This window comes from Abrus precatorius, unplaced genomic scaffold (assembly GCF_003935025.1).
Source record: "Abrus precatorius isolate BTA unplaced genomic scaffold, Abrus_2018 Scaffold1, whole genome shotgun sequence".
NCBI classification, from domain to species: Eukaryota; Viridiplantae; Streptophyta; class Magnoliopsida; order Fabales; family Fabaceae; genus Abrus; species Abrus precatorius.
In genome coordinates, this window is record NW_020874291.1 from 1744719 (window position 1) to 1767281 (window position 22563).

At 31.9% G+C, this 22563-nt stretch overlaps 1 protein-coding gene across 1 annotated transcript; it reads left to right on the top strand.

The window, feature by feature from the left end:
* Positions 1-8366: 8366 nt before the first annotated feature.
* On the top strand, positions 8367-10805 carry LOC113857207 (36.4 kDa proline-rich protein-like). Its single transcript, XM_027489009.1, has 2 exons — positions 8367-9686; positions 10513-10805. The coding sequence occupies exon 1, from the start codon at positions 8532-8534 to the stop codon at positions 9666-9668; it is 1137 nt and encodes a 378-aa protein (XP_027344810.1). The 5' UTR covers positions 8367-8531; the 3' UTR covers positions 9669-9686; positions 10513-10805.
* The last annotated feature ends 11758 nt before the right edge of the window (positions 10806-22563 follow it).

A 22563-nucleotide genomic window follows, 5' to 3' on the forward strand; every position in this document is an offset into this window, starting at 1 on the left:
TCTATAATTTCATATTTGAGATTGTGATTTATTTCTAATTGCAGGAGAAGTCGTTGAAGAGGCCACCTACTACTGGAGAGTTGTTTAAAGAGACACACACTCGCAGGCAGGACAAAAACCTGTGGGTTGATACACGATCTCAGGCCACATATGTAAGTCATAGTTATTGATAATATATGTTATTATTAGCGACTTATTAAATAGTTCTCCAAACTAATATCTAATTATCTGAACTGAACTGTAGGATGACTATATTCAAAGGCTTGAGGAAGCATCTTCTCAGAATCCAGAGTCAGTAGATGAGGATGCTATGTGGTCACAGACAGTGGGTGGCCTTTATAAAGGTCACATTTATGGCATGGGGGGCCTCTTTGCAGACTCCATGTCCCCTGCATCTGTCACTGGAGATACCCCTTCTCTTGCACCTGAGGATGTGGAGGACATGGTCCGCACTCAGGTCCATGCCCTCAATGAAGAACTCCAGAAGCAGAATGAGGAGATGTGGAAGAGCAAAGAAAGTGCATGGAAGAAGAAGTGGGCAAAGAAAATGGAGAAGAAGATAGAGAAGAAGGTGGCGTCGAGAATGCAAAGGGAGGTCCAACAGCAGATGACGCAGCAGCATATGCAAATGCAGCAGATGCATGCTTATTTTGAGCTCATGAGAGCAAGCAGCTCCACACCTCTTCCTCCTCCTCCACCAGCTCCAGCACCATCGGTTTTCACCTCCATGCATCATTCTTCTACTGACTCCTCTTCTACTGATGATGATGCTCCTTCGGATTCTGACCATATAGATTATTCCTGATGAAGACTTGTATTTTATTTTTAAATGTATTTATTTATATGCTTTTTTTTCTTCCTTTGTAACAACATTTAAATTTTATATTTTATAAATCATTTTGGAATGTTTAGATGCCGAATCTATAGTTTCTATTTTGTTTATAAATTGTGATAATCAAGAATAGCAGGAAATAACTATCTATACAAATAAAAAAATATCAATTATAGTAAAATATATCACTGACGGATTACAGACGGATTTTTCCGTCTGTAATTTATAGACGGATTTTTCTGTCTGTGACTTACAGACGGATTTTCCCGTCTGTGATTTACAGACGGATTTTACCGTCTATAACTTACAGACGGATTCTACCGTCTGTAACTTACAGACGGATTTTCAAATCCGTTTGTAATTATTTACCGACGAGGATATTACAGACGGTTTATATCCGTCTGTAATAGAAAAAACCGTCTGTAATGCTCAAAAAATCCGTCTGTAAATCTGTCTGTATAAACAGACTTTTTAGTAGTGAAAGTAACTTACATCTATTTAACTATGAGTTATTAATTATATGAAATAATGTCTCGCTCTCATACAAGTAGAATTTTGTTATTTGTTTTATTATAATTTAATTTATTAAAAATAAATACCCCCTTCATGTAAATCAATAAAATATAAAATTTGGCTAATGGTATAAAATTGCAAAAAGATTGAGATGTATAAAAAAAAAAAAAAGGAATTGAGATATCAACTAACTAAAATCTTTTCAATATCTTCAGCTAGTCATGGGTAGATCTTATTAAGTGTTTTAAGTTGATCTAATTTCGAAAAAAAAAATATTTTGTTCATGTAATAAAGTGTAATTCATTATCCAAACTAATAAAAAATGAATTTAAATAAATTTTTATATTTTTATAATTATGAAAAATTGATGTTTTTTAAATAAAAATATCTTAAATGATTTTCTTTCCTTTAGTAAAAGATTGTTATATTATTGTTGTTGAAAAATACAAACATACATAAAAAGGGTTTTAAATTTTATATTAGATTATTTTAGTTAAAAAAAATTCAAAAGCAAACTGTGGAAGTTAACAATAAATATATATTTAAAGAGGATTGTCTAATATATTAGGTAATGTTATAAATGACTATAACTTTTTAAAATATGATAAATAGAAAGACAACCACGATACAGATAAGTAGAAAAATAAACAAATAAATTTATATTGAATCACTTTCAATCACTAAGAGTTACGTCAAGTTCTTATTATACAATAATTTTTTTTTATCATGACAACAAGTTTTACTAACATAGACAAGAGAATTTTTTCACATTAAGTCTCTTTAGTCTTAAAACTGAAGTATTCTTTTTATATAAACATTTTCAAGATTTTATCCTAAAAGAATATAGAATATAAATTTAATATTATTCAAATATACACAGGACAGAAGCGAGCATTTAAAACACTTGTTTGTATTTGAACTACTATGTCTTAGGAAATATTTTCAATAAGTTTGATTTCACAACTTCTAATATTGACATGTGAAGAAGTTACAACTTCAAAAAACAATTGTGTAAACATTTTTTTAATGATGGTTTATAAACTATTACAAATTATTCTTTCATATGGTTCTTCAGACTATGCATTAAGATGAAATACATGAAATTTTTTTATTTTAATATCTTTAACAAATATTTAATAAGACTTGTATGTTTAAATGTCGTATTATCATTAAAATTTTGGAGATTAAGTTTAAATTTTTTTATCTAACAATTTTCTCTTTTTAAACGATAACAAACATTTAAATATAGGATGATAGGATAACGTATATAGAAAATAAGATGAAGAAAGATAAATCTTACTCTCATTCTATACATGATTCACTATAATAATAAAATATTAGATAACGATTTTGTATCATATAAGAGAACGGTTCAAATTAATTTAAAAATCATTGTTATTCAAAGTAGATGTACTTAGAGATTGACTTCAAATGTTACTTGGAGAGCAACCAAGTATTTTGTATGAACTAAGAAACTAAAATTTAAAATTTCTTTATTTATAATTCTTTTATTAAAAACTAAAATAATTCTTTGTTGCATTGGAACTCAAGTTTGTAATTTAAAATTTATTCTTTCATGAGTTAAGATATGAAATTTAATGGGAGGTTTTAGTGTTGCGACAAAGAAAAACAAAGAGAAAATAGAAAGAAAAGTAAAAAAAAAGTACCAACAATTGTGGAAGGGACCAACCTCATTAGCATAGAGAGAAAGACATTATTGTCTTTGTTAGGGTGATTTGAAGAGTCAAATTTGTGGTGGAGAAAGATACGAAAGTGATGAGAGAAGATGAAAAAGAAGAGATAACACTACTATTATAAGTTCAATAACGTTTCACTCTTGTATATTTATAAGTTAGAAGTAGTTATGGTATTTTAAAATTTTAATTTGTAAGAGCATATGGTATTTAACTACTCTTTTAAAGTGACCTTTGGAGAGCAGTTAATATATAAGCATTCTCTAAAGGTGAATTTGATGAATGGTTAGTGACTTTTGCAGAGCAATTGTGTATTAATTGCTTATCAAAGTCACCTTTAAAGAGTGATTATGTTATTTTGCTCTACAAATGACTACTTAAAAAAATTTAAAATAGTGTAGTGATTGGTTTTTATTTGATAATCTATGGAAAGAATAAACTCCAAAAAATGAAGCGAAAGCATACAACATCTAATAATATTATTCATAAATTATATTCATTATTAATTATTAATACTTCTCATACAAATGCATACTATCAATTGAAATAAATAGATTGCAATATTTAAACGCTTCTATGCATTGCGGAAATGTTCAAAATAAATTGTGAAACATAACATAATTATGATCAACAACATTACTTCTATAGTATGGTTGAGTTAATAATAAACTACATTACCTAACATATAAGACAAAAACTCATTGTACGAAAGTTTTCAATATTCATAAATCTTGTATACTATCACGACCCTTTTTATAAAGAATTAATGAAATCCTGCATTACCTTTCCTAATTCATTTATTCATTTATGAGACAGTACATATATAAGTCAAAGAGTATAAATTTTTTATAAATTTAACTTCAACATCCAAATTAACAAAATAAAAAAGTTCTAAGAGTATTTTCATATAATTAAAAAAATTTACATAAATTTATACATTTACAACACTATTCAACAAGGAGATCAAAATACAAGTTATTCGAATAATGATTACATTCCTTGAAAATTGTAACCCAATAGTCTAGACCTATTACTACAACTTAGATTGACAAAATAATTTTCCTTCAGCTAGACCTTCTAGCTTGAGAAGTAGACACATTACCTGTCCCTTTTACTCACATACTACTGTACGATTATTGTAGCACATATACCAACATACAAAAAATTGCAAAGGTGAGCTTATATAATTAACAATCATCAGAATATGAATATGTAAAATAATTTAAACAGCTAACATATTTCACACCATTCAGCACAACAGCTTCAATCAATTGATGCAACATGTTCAGCTCATTCCCAGCCCAACTAATGCAAATGCAATGATTCAGTTTCATCTGATTTCACCCAATCTCAGCAACACATCCTTATATATATATTCACAGCAAAATCAAACATCTCATAGTATTAATTAAGCATTTATAAACGAATTAAACAACTTACAACATTAATAAGACTGCTCAATAAAGTTCAACATTCTCAGCACATATATCACAGTATTTCAGTATATCATGTCTCATTACAACATTCTAAGTACTAATCAAACAACAAAGAAACCCACTCAACAATAATACTCTGGGTTATAATCTGGGGTCTAACCACACGACAACTTACTCTCGGCTATAACAAAATTAAATTCATAATACATCAGACTCAATATTTGCTAAACAAATAAGTCAGCTTAGATAAACTCTCCTTATCTGGAATAAGTTTTCTTCATATCAAACTTCACGTGGGTCCTCAATGAAGGAAACAACGCTCGTAGGTTTAGATTTTTCTCACTATCAAAAATTTGAGACTTTAGAGAAGAGAAACCAAGAAATCAAACCTAGAGTTAAAGATTAAGGTTTCGAAATCTCACATAGATTCACACTAAACAGCGATTTCCACTTGGATCAGGAAGAAATTCGGCCTTGAGAAGGTTTCTCTAAGGTAATATAGTGAGAGAACAAAAAGAAAATAAAAGAGGAAAGCTGTCGGGTAAAAAATGAATGTTTATGGGCATTGAGGCTCCTTAAATACCTCTCCAGATTCGCGCATTTTTGCTTGAGTGAGCTAATCCTTGCTTGAGCAAGCTCTTTTCTTACCTTGGCGAGCTCACCCTCGCTTGTGCAAGAAAACCAGACAGTGGAATCTTTCAAATTTCTGCTATTCTCGCTTGAGCGAGAAACACCTCGCTTGAGTGAACCGCATCTCGCCTGAGCAAGTAACATTCTCACCTGAGCGAGATTGGGTCTAGAGAGCTACCCATTTTTTCTGCGACTTCTCGTTTGAGTGAGCACCTCTCGTTTGACCGAGGTCGCCTCTCACCTGAGTGAGATCCCTTCTCACTTAGGCAAGGGGACGATTGGGACAATCTTATCTGCTCTCGTTTGAGAAAGATTGATCTTGCTTGAGCATGAATGCTTTAGAATGCCGAATCCTACACACCCTGAACTTAGAACTCCAAATCTCTTTTCCAAATGGGATAATACTAACTCTTGATCATACTCCCTAATTTCTTCCATGCATAACACACTTAACAACCAATCTCTAACTCGCTCTATACATCATCACACTTGACAAAATTATGACACAGCACTTGAGAATATATTGCTCCTTATCCAGTAATTACACAACCTTTACATTCACATTCTCATATATGAATAATTCATACACTTTAAGCATACACAACACAATTCAAATAGAATAATAGATACACATAAATACATCGATCTGACACATATTGCCTTTTGTTTCCTATACAATACCTTCATATACTTTGCCTTGAACTTCAACTTTGACTCCACAACACTTTGTAGTGCTTTAATGGATACAGTTGGATCTTATTACACCATTGACAAAATAAATGCACATATAACATCCTTATCTAATTGTCAGTCCCTTCCAAAGTTGAAGCAAACATACATGTGTGTGGTCTATTATACTTTTAGACTTCCCATATTTGCATTTTGTGGCAATAACTAATACAAATACTTTAATTGCATCTATTGCCAAACTTCATGCATTTACCATGACATTCTATATGATCTAACTCATAAACTTTGTATTCAATTGATATTTGAATATTGTAACTCTTGATTGAAAATAAAACAACTTCCTTGTCCATAAATAATTGTCTCACTTGTAGCTTTATTCATCCATCCAAACTGACACTTCCACCAATTCCACTTACTTCGTCTAAGAACTCATCAACACTACTTGGATTCATTACATCTAAATTTAATGTTGAATAATGACTAGGTTGTTATCGAGAATGAAAAGGTGATACAGATTGTCACATGTACTATTGTGTCTAACTAATACTATCTATCTTTCTGTTAGATCCTTTATCACTTTACCTATCAAATTATTTTTCTTCCACATCTTTCTTATGCTCAATCAAATTTGAACAATAAAAACTAGCAATAAGCTTATCATTGAACGACTTAGGAAGTTGCGCAAAGTTTGGAGTCACCACAATATCACCAACATTTTTATTTCGTTGTTCAAAATTATTTATGATAATCTAATTAATTGGAGAGCGCAATGCCCCAACAACTAAATCGTAGGGATTAAAACCTCCAAAACTAAATTAACATTCTTTCATATCACTGTAAATTGAATAATTGGTATACTTAATCACACCTTGTAAAATTGCTATGGACAACTTGTACAACACCTCTATTATGTGCTTGCTATTTTTATGCTATAACTATTACAATATACTGTTTTGCAATTGATAATCAAACATCTAACTATGCAAATTATTCAAACACTACTAAAAGTAACTATTTATGTGATATTTGTAACTTAACTATTGTAATGAATTAATATATAACAACTTTCAGCCATATTTCTGTTAACATTACAATTATTCTGCAAAGATGAACGTTATGCTATAACAATATTTCTCTATTATCTTTTTTATATAATGGATATTATGACCTAAATCATACAAATACAACTTAAGGTTAAGCACAAGATATGTTCATACTATATATGCACACTTGTGCTCAACTATAAATCATGTAAAAACGGCACAACTTCTACATTAGCACGTAAGTTGCACCGCGTCAGTGTGAAACACTCACCTTTAAAACTAAACGAAATTAAAAAAAAGGATATTCAAGTAATAGTCACACGATATTTAACTTTTACCATCCAACTACATTGGCAAATACATCTACTTCCGAAGAGATATTTGATGTACAATATGTATCAGTCGACATGCATTTGGAAGCTCTAGACGTGATGGTTGAAGCTATTGATCGTGGCCGACACTATTTTTTATTTTTAAATAAAGAAGAAGAATAAATAAATAAATTTCAAAATATATAAAATTTATCTAGAGAATTAAAAGTCTACAAACTGCATGGAGAAAATTCGTAAATATATATATATATATATTAAAATTAATGTTAGAATTTAATAAAACAGATTAATTAATTCTTTTGTAAGCCTTTTCCCACATGGAGAAAGTCTTGAATTACACAAACTGTACTAATTACTACATAGATAACTATTTATTATGAAATAAATAAATTTTTATATTTCTTTTATGTTAAACCGTTATGTTACTTTAAAATTAAATAACAATATATCAACTTTATTAATTAATATACGCAAGTAATTATTTTGATTAAGTTTATTAAATAAAATATCTTTTTGACATGAGTCGCAAATTGTTGTCGTCGGGAAATATTGAATTGTTTTTTAAAAAAAATTGGAAGTTAAAATGATATTTTTTTAAAAATAAACTATTTCAAATATGAATCAAACATGTAATTGTCGACAACAATTTAAATATAGTTAAAATAGCATTATAATATTAAATTGTAAAAATACCATTATTGAAACATATCCAACTTTTGCTAGTGAAACACGTCAAAATGTTTTAACGTTTTTGCGCAAAGCATAAAACCAAAATTTTAATTCCAATATGATTCAATTAAGCAAAAAATTAGCAATCATATTAGCACAAAGTCTAAAGTCTAAAGCATCACATGAAGAGCTTTAGGAATTAGGATTACCCTCTTTATCACGGGCTGAATAGCCCCACTAGACACTACATGTTAAAAATGTCCTCTAGCACAAGACCACTTTTTCTTGATGCCTCATGTCCATGAAATCCGAAATCTTGGACGCAAGAGCCTACCCCACTTCTCAACTTTTGTCGTTGTTGTGGAGAGTGATCAACTTTGTCCGTGAATCCAAAGAAGGAACTCACTCTGCCATACTGTGGGACCCACCTAATATCCTGAATGAATGATTTTTTGGGTCCTTCAAGTCAATGATTCATCACTACTATGAATAATTTAATTCCAATTGTTAGGAGTGAGATTTAGATTGATTGCCTCAACTCTTGTCCGTGAGTATGGCTCACGAGAAAGAGAAGCTAGGGTTGAGGGTTGGTTCATGATATAAGGGCATCATTGTTTGCTCATTGAAACATATATTCCCCCTTTCCATTCTTTGAAGAGGGGCTCCATTGGAACCTACGTAGTCTTTGTATCATGGCCAAGTTTGTTCTAGCATTTATCCTTCTCTTGAACTTGAGTACCTTGCTCAATGTCCTTGCTTGTCCTTATTGCCCTTACCCAAGTCCTAAGCCACCAAAACACCCTCCTAGAGTGAAACCACCGATTCACAAACCACCCAAGCAGCATCCTCCGTACGGCAAATCGCCATGTCCACCACCCAAGTCATCACCAAAACCACCCTATGTCCCCAAACCCCCAATAGTTAAACCCCCCCATGTACATCCACCCTATGTCCCAAAACCTCCTCACTATCCTAAACCACCAGTGCATCCACACCCACCTTATGTCCCAAAACCACCAGTTGTTAAACCACCTCCTTATGTCCCTAAACCACCATATGTGCCAAAACCACCATATGTGCCTAAGCCACCAGTGGTTACACCACCCTATGTGCCTAAACCTCCTCATGTGCCTAAACCACCATATGTGCCTAAACCACCAGTGGTTACACCACCTTATATCCCGAAACCACCTGTTGTGACACCACCATATGTGCCTAAACCACCAGTGGTTACACCACCCTATGTGCCTAAACCACCAGTGGTGCCAGTTACACCACCGTATGTGCCTAAACCACCAGTGGTGCCAGTTACACCACCGTATGTGCCACAGCCACCAGTGGTGCCAGTGACACCACCGTATGTGCCTAAACCACCAGTGGTGCCAGTTACACCACCTTATGTGCCAAAGCCACCCATTGTTTATCCTCCAGTTGTGCCTGTGCCACCAGTGGTACCATCACCACCCATTGTGACACCGACACCGCCAGTGGTCACACCACCAAGTCCTCCAAGTGAAACGCCATGTCCACCACCACCAGTGGTGCCATACCCTCCACCAGCACAACCAACATGCCCCATTGACACTCTAAAGCTGGGAGCATGTGTAGATGTTCTTGGTGGCCTCGTACACATTGGGATTGGAGGCAGTGCTAAACAGACATGTTGTCCTGTGCTTCAAGGGCTTTTGGACTTGGATGCTGCAGTATGCCTCTGCACTACCATTAGGGCCAAACTTCTTAACATCAACATCGTCATCCCCATTGCTCTTCAGCTTCTTATTGACTGTGGCAAGACTCCACCAGACGGATTCAAGTGTGCACAAAGTTGATATATTTATTAAAAGCAGGTAACGCACATATATTTCAACCCTAATTTTTCATATCTCAAGTTTTCTATCTTCCTTAGAGCTACTTTTTTTCTTTATCATTACATTACTCAGCTTACTCATCAGTTTTTTTTCTCTTCCTTTTCAATCTTTCCTCTCAAGGCGTGGGAACCTGTAAAATAAATCTTTCTTTTTTTGTTATATATTTTGGAGCTTCAACTTTTCTTTCCCTTTTCTAGTGGTGTGGATCAGGGACCATAGTAATACTCTTGAAAAAAAAAATTATTATATACTTGTTAAAGTAATTATTATAATACACTATTAAGGAATGATAAGAGGAAAGAGAGAGACATGAAAGATACACTAAGTTAAATGATGTAAAAAAAAAAAAGGAAAGGGATACAAAGATTCAAAGATTTGTACACCATTATTTGTTTAAAAATACTGTTAGAAACTTAAAATCATATAGTTTCATGACGATAGATGTACTAGGACTATGGAAAACTTCTTAGTATGATCAGTATCGAAAATTTGGAATGCAACTAATTTTAAAAAATTAAACGATTTTTTATTTTTAATGATTTATTAGTTAGATCAGTATACTTCTTTGAAGAAATACTCATTGACTAGCACTAAAATTAGGGTTTCTTAAAACTATACATTCAACTCTTTTTTGACAATTATGTTTTTATATATTTTGGATGAAATATTAAAACCTATTCATATAGTGACATTGAATCTAAAGAAATGTGTAAATTAGTCTGTTTCCTCAGCTAATAATATATAAGAAATGTAAATGTTATATATAGTATGCTGATTAGTGTTTTCTTTTGCCTAATGTTTACAGGAATTGGATAACTCATCCATGGAATAAGTTAATTGAGAAAAATTGTCTTTCGTTTTCTCTTTCATCAAGTTGTATACCAAAGGCCTAGAACATTAATGTAGTATGAGGAAAATTGCGTTGATGTTATGGTGCAGACTGGATAATTTTCTGCTCTGCCTTGTTTACTTATTTTTTCTGCTTTTATTTGTCTATTTGCTCTATTGCGTGTATGGTTCTGTGTGCATGTCAGCGTGTGTAAGTTCACCCGTGAGTGCGTTGGAAAATGTATAATTTAGTGAATTTTTAGATTTTCTTCAAAATGGTTATCTTCTTTATGCATTGCTTCTGTACAATTTTTCCGGGTTTTTTCTATTGTTTTTAAGTTAACAAAAGATAAAGTTTTATTTTGATTACTAATGTTGATTTTAACTGTGTTATTTATCAAGTTAAAATATATTCTAATTTTGATTAAAGAATAGATAATGTTTGAAACGTACGTGTGTAAAAGGTGATAGATTAGTAGCGTGAAATTGTACTTTGTTAATGATAAACTAAACAAAATCTGATCAGTGATTAAAATTAGATTAATAGTATTTTTTTTTTTTGTTCGATTATATATTATTTCATATACTTTCTTTAAGTGGGATAAATAATAAAACAAAGTTATATCCCAAATTTTTTTTGAACTAAAATAAAGTTGAAACGTCTAAAGGAAGTTAAATTCATAATATGAATACAACTAAGTATACTGGCATATTTTAGAATTTTTTTTTAAATTTAAAAATTAATTTTTTAAATAAAAATTGATACTTCGATATATATCATAATATAAAAATATTTGATATTTTTATTAATAAGAAATCACTAATATATTAAGATAATTTTAAGGGTTACATTAACCGATCATTAAAGTATTTGTTCATTAGTTATTATTATTAAAGCATCTTTTATTTAATTTGTTTGGTTGAGGTACTTTTTTTTTTATTGACACAAAAATGATAGGAATAAAATTTTTATGTTTTTATTTCATAAAATCGATCCTATGAATGAAAAATTGATGAATAATAAAAGAACAGCTTGATTTTCTTTCATTCTCAACGTAAAATCACTTTGAAAAGAGATTATAACATTTATTTTTAGGTTAGAATATAAGTGAATGAAAATTTACTTTAATATCATTAATTACATCTTCTGCATTGTATAAAGTTAAATTCTTAATTCTTACAAGGTAACCGTAATAGGACAAAGGCGTGATTAAAATTAAAGTAGGTTGGTATACATACCTTTCTCTGTTTCCTCAATAGAGAAAAGGGTGCATCATTTATTGCGTAAGAAGATTGAGTAGCCAGCTGTAATTTTATATTATGTGCATTATCACTAAAGTACGTAGTGGTAGGTGTTTTTGTTTAGCACGTATATTATGAAGGAAAATTACACGTTCATGCCCACCTTTTGGGTCGTATATGAGTGAAAGTGCCAAAAAGTTAAAATAAATATAAATTGGATGATAAATGTAAAAATTATATTATGTATGCATTGTTTTAGATTTTTACATATTTTTGGATCAGAGAAAATTTTAAAGATTTTTTATTCCTTTAAATTAAACAAAAACTAGTTAAAAAAGGAGAAAATAAAATCTAAAATTATAGAAGTTTAGTTAAAATATATTAACATTATAATTTTTCTTTTATAATTTATTATTATTTTATTATTATATCAATAAAAAAATATACCATTTATGTTAATTAATTAATGATATAAAATTTGTACTTAAATAAATCACTAAAATTGAAAGTCTAATTTTAATCTATAAATACTCTCGTGATTTAATAAACTAAAAATCAGGAGTTTTATGTAAATACAAAAAAAAAATAAAAATAGATACTATGGGTATGTCTTGAGTTAAAAAGTTTTATAAAAATATTTTGCTTTTTATATTATATAGAAGTTAATTATAATCATCTTTGCTAAAGTTATAGTAAACAATACAAAAATCGATTATAATCAACTTTTCTTTAATTTTTAAAATTATATTGTAGAGAAGTTAATTATAATCAATTTTTTTTAATTTTTAAAAAGTTCTTATACAAAAATCGATTATAATTAACTTTTCTTCAATCTCTAAAAGATTTTTACATAAAAGTTTATTATAATAAATTTTTGTTCAAAACATAAGTTGATTATAATAGATTTCAGTACATTCTAACGTGGGTGTGTTGGTTACTACAAAATCCTATTTTTCATTTAATTTAGACTTAAAATATCTAATTATATACTTTAATGTTAAACTGTACAATTGATATATAAATTAGTGCAAAACTTAAATAAAATAATGACCATACATACATATATAGGTTATAAAAACATGTCAAAATACAGACATATCAAAATGTCAAATTTATACATATCCGTGATGACATAACTAGTTTAAAAAGTAGCAATCTAAATTGATTAAGGGATAAACCGATCTAAAAAGTCACATTCTATATTGATTATAGTGTGAATTTATTTAAAATATTTTTTAATAACTCATTGCAATCTATATATTATTACATTTAATTGATAGATAATCAACTCAACAATGATTATAATTTCAACATTCATGTAATATTATAATTTCAAAAATTCTAACATTCAAGTAATCTTATTCTAACTAAAAACAATTATAAATACCAACTATAACTATTAAAAAATCAAAACTATAACTACCATTTTGAAACCCTATATAGAGTTAATATACAATAAAATTGTACAAAAGTTAAATAAATGCAAGTGCTAGAAAAACATGTCAATTATTGATAATCTCAATAAGAAACTGTGTGTAATATCTTCATATGTCACCAATTCTTCTTTAGTTATGAGAGATGAATCTTTAAGTATCTACGAGTTAAAAATTACATAAAAAAGTTGAAAATAAATAAAAGTTTCAAATAAACTTAGCCTCATGAATCAACAATGGTTATAGTGATGATAATGAATATATCATTTCATGACATGATATCCACATTCTAATCTCTCAATTTATTTGTGTGACAAGAAGCAAATTAATAATAATTTATCCCAAGTTAAATTAAAAAATGGCATTAATACAAAAACAATAAAGATTGGATTTCATGTTTGTCAGCCTTGTATTATATATATATATATATATTGTTTTAAAAGATGATGTTGTATGTTAATAATTGTATGCTTGGATTTTTGTATATGTGAGTTGTATAGTTGCTAAGTATAGAACTAATGCAAGTTGTGTGGACTGAATAGACTTAGTTAGTGTAAAACGTAGGATATATCGCTGTAGCAAAATGTCTTTACTATAGCGAGAATCAGTCATCCAAAATGAGACTCTCTGGAGTTCTCTCGTTGTAGTAAGAAGAAGATAAGATTAACCCAACTACCCTCTTGCTGCAGAGAGAGAGACCCTTGTTGTAGCGAAATGACAAATAGTAAGAGGGATACTTTATCTGGTATATCTCGCTATAACAAGAAGATCGCGAATCTGGGGGTATTTAAGAGGTTTTAAGCTAAAAATCCTTATATTCCACACATAACCATCTTCCCCTTGCGATTTTCTCTATTCTTCCACCTTTCCCTTTCCGAGAAAAACTTTTTCAAAATTGAACTTCTTCCCGATCCAAGTGGGAACATTTATTGAGTACGGATCTAGATTGGAGCCTTTGAGCGTTGTTTCCCTCTTTTGGACTCACGAGGAATGAGATCTAAGAAAGCCTATTCCCAGGTAAAAGGGGAGCTTACCCCAAAAAGTCTTTATTATTCACTTGAGTATTATGATATTATTTATGATCTTGATTTAGCTAAGAATAAGTTGACATATGAACAAATCTTAGGGTAGAACCCGTAATATGTTTGGCTGAGTGGATTCTCTGTTATTCTGTGAATAGTATGAAATGATCCATGCTTGAGATGAATGTTTGAAATGTCGTGGTAGAACATAACATGCTGAGAAGCTATGATATATGTGCTAAGAATACTATGTGCTGAAATACTTGATTAATGTTGTGAGCTGCTTGATTTTGTTGTGAAAATATATATGGTTGGATTGTTAAGACTAAATAAAATTATAAATATGGTTGTGTTGCATTATGTTGACTTGTATCATTCTAGAGCCAAGTTACATGTTTAGGTGGTTAAACATGTAATGGTAAGATGTTGAGCTGTACTCTATCTACATCCAGATACCTCTGGATGGTTTGCTCCTAGACCAGAAATAGTTCCTTTGAAATACTTGAGTTGTGAAACTAGTTGAAATTGAATTGTTGCATTTGCATTAGTTGGGCAGGGAATGGGTTGAACATGCTGAATTAATTGTCTGAAATTGTTGTGTTACTTGCTGAGAACTATAAAAGTTTTACTTACCCATAATTGTCGCAACCAAGGAGGCACATGGAAAAAAGAAATGAATAACAAATCAAATATGGAACAGAGAAAAAATAGATTAAAGGAGTTGCAACCAGAATTTTTATAAAACCTTGAAAAACATAGGAAATATGGTCTGCTTAATAAGATTTAAGTTTGAGAGTATAATTACACATGAGAAAGGTATTAACATCTTACCACATTCATAAAAATGATTGCCCTAAATTGTGCAAAGATGAAAATTTAATTTTATTGCTAAATTTTGATATTTTATTTATTAAAAAAATAAATAAGGGAGAAAATAGGCTTTAAAATAATTGGGTCCAACAAGTTTTGATTCTCGTTCATATGTATCCTTTGATGCAATGAAAAAAAATCAAAGATACATAATTTTGAAAGAAAAACTTATTTTGAAAGGTTTAAAAGTGAGAATAAGAACCATATTGAAAGGTTGTAATTAAAAATTAAATGTAAAACCTTTTTAACTCTAAAAAATTATCAACCAACAGATAAGTTTAGGGTTTAGGGTTGTGTGTTTATCTGTCAATTGTAGTAAAGAGAATGTTTTAGACCTTTCAAGTATCATTTTCACAAAGACTATATTGCAGGTACTTATAGTTAGATGTTAAGCAAATGATACTTGAAATTGCTTAACATCTAACTATAAGTACCTGCAATATAGTCTTATAGTCTTAAAAGAAATATGCAAGTTAACTCCTAGCAGAATACAATTGCCTAAGTATAAAGTTCTGTACTAAAGAATTTTCAATCAAACAATTTACAGAAACTCCCTTCTTCTAAAAACATAACATGCATTCTGCTATCATGATGAGTTAACATATTATACATAAGCACATTTGCACATTATTAAGCATTGACAACCAGAACATGTTAACTACTAATATATAAGTTCAAAATGCACACTTTCAGAGTATCTTATGTTAATGCAGAGGGATCATTTCAGGCTATCAATCACTTTTTAACAAAATCTGTAATTTTAGTAGAAAACTATTTTATCATAACATGACATATCAGTATGCAGACAGAACAACACAGATGCACAAAATTGAACAACCATATTCAAAGAGTTTTAAATTGATATCCCTAATTTTGTAAGTTTTGAGTGCACACTTTTTCAGAAAAATAGGGTAATGCAGAGGGATATTTACAGATTGTTAATCAAAATTTAACACAGTTATATACTCCAATCATCAATTCAACCTTTTCAAAGAACTTGGTTTATGTCAACTCAGGTTCTGCAGAGATTTGGTTCATATAATGTGCAATGAAATTTCAACTATCCCAAAAAAAAAAAAATACATGACATGAAACACTTATTCAGAGTATTGTTCATTTTATTGTTGAATCAATTAATATCAGATAGTTCCCCAAATACCCCATTCGACATTTTTGATTGCATCCCTAAAAGGCAACTTCATTATGTATTTACTATCAAAGCATCTCAGAGTAACGCAGAGAGCTAGAGCAAATTCATCAATTAAATTCAAGCATTCACATTCAACAATTATTATTTCAAACTTTTTCACTGAAGTCTTTTTAGGTCAAGGAAGTTTCTGCAGCAAATTTATTCATGTAAATGGCACAATGCAGATTCGCATCCTCTAAAAAAAAAAATAGATTACAGCAAAAACCTAATCTCATTATTTTGCAGTTACAATGTTGAATCAAATAACTCAGAACATTCCCAGTTGCCCTCTTCGACATCTTCCCCACAACATTAAAACACATCCCAAAACCCAATCAGAGATTTCAGAAATAAAGATAAATGTACCTGGGATGGAGATGCAGAATATGTAAACTCGAGTATGGTGAGAAGAATGTCTTTCTGGATCGCAATGCAGAGAGTGAAGGTTAGAGAGTGAGCAGAGAGAAAAAGGATTTTTAGGTTGAAGAGTGTGTTCGTGTTCACTTTCAACTATATTTATAGTCAAGCATGAGCACGTGACTACTCTTAGTAAACAAAGTGAACGTTACAACATTTAAGATGTTCAGCGTGGTCACTATTTTTAATTAGAGTGAACATTCCAAAGAGTTGGATTTTTTAGAGTTAGAGGCGCGTTATTACTATTGCTGGGCAAAGTGATAACGCGCAGCTATATTGCAACTTTTATTGATAAAAGTAATAACGCACAGAGGTCCAGGTTATACTTACCTGTGCGTGGCTGCTTTTTCCAGGGAAAGTGAGCACTCTTGTGATGATGTTTCCCCATCTGCCTCTGCGTGATCACTCTCATAAGTGAGAGTGATAGTTCCAGAGGAGCATGTCACCATAATGCTTCTGCGTTATCACTTTTATCAGTAAAAGTGATTGCTCCAAAAGATTACTTCAAAATTCATTCTCTGTGAAACTAATTCCCTACAACATAATGACTCTTTTCATTAGTCTATTTCCTCTAAAACCTCAATTAACTCAATTGTCACTCTCTAATCCATCAAATATACACTCTAAACATTGAATCTCAATTCAAGTATCTCAAATTTACCTCAGAAGACAGATTTAGCATAATTTTATTGCAGATATTACAGAAATTTAACTAACATGAACAATGAAAATTCTAAAACAAAATAGGAAGCTTAAAATGGGTTAGAAAGTGGATGTTCCAGCAATTATAACAGTCCTTGCAGACCCTTTCAGCTTATGCTTAACCACATTTTTAGGCTCAAAGTGGAAGTTCCAGCAAACTACCAGTTTCACTGTCAAAGCAATTGCAAAACAACCAGAACTCAGATCATGCAGAAAAATAAAACTAAAAACCAGAAATTAACAAAATCTAAAGGGAAAGAAGTGTGAGTTGCCTCTCACAAAGCGCTTCTTTAATGTCACTAGCTTGACATTAGTTGTTCCTCATTCAAGAGGAACCAATTTCAAGCACACTTGGGCTTTCTCAATTTGACCTCCATGATAGATTTTTAGTCTTTGTCCATTCACCTTGAACTCTCTCCCATCCTTTGGATCTGCTATTAGTACAACACCATATGGAAATACTTCTTTCACCACAAAAGGTCCAGACCACTTAGATTTTAATTTCCCTGGAAACAATCTCAACCTTGAATTAAAAAGCAAAACAGACTGCTCAGGTTTTATATCTCTTTTTAGAATGAACTTGTCATGCAGCTTTTTGGTCCTTTCCTTATACATTTTGGCGTTTTCATATGCATTGAGTCTAAACTCGTCTAATTCATGCAGCTGTAACAATCTTTTATTTCCTGCACTAACTTGATCAAAATTCAACCATTTCACAACCCAAAAAGCTTTATGTTCTAGTTCCACTGGTAAATGGCAGACTTTTCCATATACTAACTGATAAGGAGACATGCCAATTGGTGTCTTGAAAGCTGTCCTGTATGCCCACAAAGCATCATCCACTTTCTTAGACCAGTCCTTCCTTGAACTACTAACTATTTTCTCCAAAATCTGTTTTATTTCTCTGTTGGAAACCTCCACTTGACCACTTGTTTGAGGGTGATAGGATGTAGCTATTCTATGCTTTACTCCATACTTCTCTGGGACTGATTCTAGATATTTGTTGCAGAAATGGCTTCCTCCATCACTTATCAGAATTCTGGGCACTCCAAATCTTGAAAAAATGTTCTTTTTGATGAATGCAATAACAGTCTTAGCATCATTGGTTCTGGTAGGAATTGCTTCCACCCATTTGGACACATATTCCACTGCTACAAGCATGTACTCATTCGAGAATGAGGTAGGGAAAGGACCCATGAAGTCTATTCCCCACATGTCAAACAGTTCTACTTCAAGTATATTTTGTAATGGCATCTCATGTTTTCTAGATATATTCCCCATTCTTTGGCATCTATCACACCTTTCCACATAGTTCTTAGCATCTTTGAACAAAGTTGGCCAGAAAAGACCAGATTGCAAAACTTTTGCTGCTGTTCTTGAACTTCCATGATGTCCTCCATATTCTGAACTGTGACAATGCCATAAAACATCTTGCTACTCCTCCTCTGGTATACACCTTCTCAGCAATCCATCTATTCCAATTTTGAACAGCAGTGGATCTTCCCAAACATAATATTTGCTATCATGGAAAAATTTCTTTCTCTGCTGCCAATTCATCCAATTTGGAACATGGTGTGTAGCTTTAAAGTTGGCTATATCAGCAAACCAGGGCTGTGATTCAATCTTGAATAGGCTTTCATCTGGAAATTCTTCTTTAATTTGTTCCACTCCAAATGGTATGACTTCAAGTGGTAATCTTGACAAGTGGTCAGCAACTCCATTTTCTTTTCCTTTCTTATCTCTAATTTCCAATTCAAATTCTTGTAGCAGTAAAATCCATCTCAGCAATCTTGGCTTGGCATCTTGCTTTGACAACAAGTATTTAAGTGCAGAATGGTCAGTATATACAATCACTTTTGAACCCATTAAATATGATCTGAACTTATCAAAAGCATATACAACAGCTAAAAGTTCTTTTTCTGTTGTTGTGTAATTCACTTGTGCAGGATTTAACACTTTGCTTGAATAATAGATAGCATGTAATTTCCTATCTTTCCTCTGTCCTAACACAGCAACCACTGCACTATCACTTGCATCACACATGAGTTCAAAAGGTAGTTTCCAATCTGGTTTTGTAAGAATAGGTGCAGAAATCAGTTTCTCTTTTAAAACAGAAAATGCATGCAAACAATTATCATCAAATATGAAATCTGCATCCTTTATAAGTAAATTACTCAAGGGTTTAGCAATCTTGGAAAAATCTTTTATGAATCTTCTATAAAAATCAGCATGTCCTAAAAAACTTCTAACTCCCTTAACATTGATAGGTGGAGGCAATTTACTAATAACTTCTATCTTAGCTTGGTCCACCTCTATTCCTTTCTCTGAAATTTTGTGACCAAGGACAATGCCTTCTTGTACCATGAAATGGCACTTCTCCCAATTTAACACAAGGTTAGTGTCTTGACATCTCTGCAAAATAGTAGATAGATTAGCTAAACAATCATCAAAAGAATCAACAAAAACAGAGAAAACATCCATGAACACTTCTATGATGTTTTCTACCAAATCAGAAAAAATAGAAAGCATGCATCTTTGGAAAGTGGCAGGGGCATTACACAAACCAAATGGCATTCTTCTATATGCAAAGACTCCAAATGGACATGTAAATGCAGTTTTCTCTTGATCTAAAGGATCCACAGCTATTTGATTATATCCTGAATACCCATCAAGAAAACAATAAAATGAATGTCCAGCAAGTCTTTCTAGCATTTGATCTGCAAATGGTAGTGGGAAATGGTCTTTTCTGGTTGCATCATTTAATTTCCTATAGTCTATGCACATTCTCCATCCAGTCACAGTCCTAGTAGGGACAAATTCATTCTTTTCATTAGGTACAACTGTCATACCACCTTTCTTTAGAACAACTTGGACTGGACTTACCCAATTGCTGTCAGAAATAGGGTATATTATTCCTGCATCTAACAGCTTCATGACTTCCTTTTTAACTACCTTTTTCATGGCTGGGTTTAACCTCCTTTGTGGCTGCACAACAGGCTTAAAATTTTCTTCAAATAAAATTTTGTGCTTACAAAATGAGGGATTTATAACTTTCAGGTCTGCAATACTCCATCCAATTGCAGATTTGTGTTCTCTCAAAATTCTCAGCAGTTTATCCTCTTGTTCTTCCTTAAGTTCATTATTGATGATGACTGGATTTTCATGTTTCTCATCCAGAAATGCATACCGCAGGTGGGAAGGAAGCTGTTTCAGCTCTAGCTTTTGCTTTTCATCTTCTTTATCATCCTTTTCCAGTTTCTCCTTCACTGAATTTTCTGCAGATTTTTGAATTGGCAGAGCTTCCAATTGCTGTTGCACTTCCATGATATATTCTTCTTGCAGAAATTCAGATTTGTCATTCCCTGCAGATATTATTTCTTCTAACACAGCAAGTTCATCAATTTCATTAATATGGCGTTGTGTAATAAAAGCATCCAGTATATCTACCTTCATACATGTACTATCTTCAATTGGATATTTTAAAGCTTCAAACACATTAAACACTACCTTCTCATCTTGAACTCGAAGCATAAGTTCACCTTTCTGCACATCTATTAAGGCTCTCCCGGTTGCAAGAAATGCCCTTCCTAGGATCAAGGGAATGTTAGAATCCACTTCTATGTCCAGAATTACAAAATCTGCAGGAAAAATGAACTTATCAACTTTAACTAATAAATCTTCAACAACTCCATATGGATAAGTGTATGATCTATCAGCTAGTTGCAGTGTAATGTTGGTGGGCTTCACTTCCTCTATCCTAAGTTTCTGCAGAACAGCCAATGGCATCAGATTTATGCTTGCTCCCAAGTCACACAATGCTCTTCCCACAGTGCAGTTTCCTATTTCACAAGGAATGCTAAATGATCCAGGATCTTTCAGCTTTTGAGGAAGCTTTCTCTTGAGAATGGCACTGCACTCCTCTATCAAAGGTACTGTTTTATCATGCTCTAGCTTTCTTTTTCTGGAAAGTAGTTCTTTCATAAACTTTGCATATGAAGGCATTTGCTCCAAAGCTTCTGCAAAAGGAATATTAATTTGTAATTTCTTAAAGACATTCATAAACCTTTCAAATTGTTCCTCTTGTTTAGGATTTTGGACTCTTTGAGGATAGGGCAGCCTCTTGTATTTTTCTGGATCTATTGGCTTACAAGCTTCCTCAAATAGTTGCTTTTTGGTTTTCCTTTCAGAATTCATAGGAACATCTACTTTTTCTTCTGAATGGTCTTTCTTCAATAGCTTAAAATTTTCTTGTTGCAGATCTTGTTCAATTTTTCTTTCTGCTTCATCATTTACTTTCTTTTCTGCTGGTTTAGGACTTGCAACTACAGCTCCACTCCTTGTAGTTATGGCTTGACATTGCTCTTTAGGATTGATTACTGTATTGCTTGGAAATCTTCCTTCATCCCTGCTGGATAGTTGTTCAGCTAATTGTCCGATTTGTGTTTCTAGTTTCTTCATGGAAGCTTCTTGGTTTTTGAAGCTTGTTTGAGTCACCTTCATGAATTGCAGCGTAGTCTTTTCCATCTCAGTCAACCTCTCATTCATAGGCTTGGAAAATTTCTGATTTCCTTGAGGTTGAGCGGATGAATTCCTCTGAAAATAAGGCTGTTGTGTTACTGGACCTGCATTAGAAAAAGGCAAATTTGAGTTAGAATTCTTTACAGCAGAGTATTGATTATTCCAATTGGAATACTGCTAAGTTCTATTATTCAAAAATTGAAATCCAAGGGGATATGATGGCTGTTGTCTCTGAAAATTATTCATATAATTCACTTGCTCTTGTGGTTCACTTGTAGATGCCTTGCATGCACCATTTACATGGTTTCCTCCACAAAAATCACAACTTAGCTGACTGGTGGGCATACTCCCTGTTTGCAGGTTGCTGATTTGTTGTGTTAAGGCAACTAATTGTTCTGAAAACATTTGATTTTGTAGTTGATTCTGTGCCCAGAACCTTAGCTTCATGACCAGAATTTCTTCCTTGATTTCTTGAGTTTGAATTCTGATACATTGAAGATGCCATCATCTCAATAATTCTCTGAGCTTCTTCCAAGGACTTTGTATTTAATGAACCTCCATCAGCAGCATCAACCATTGTTCTTGTTACTGCATTCATCCCATTATAAAAAGTTTCCAATTGCATCCAATCTGGA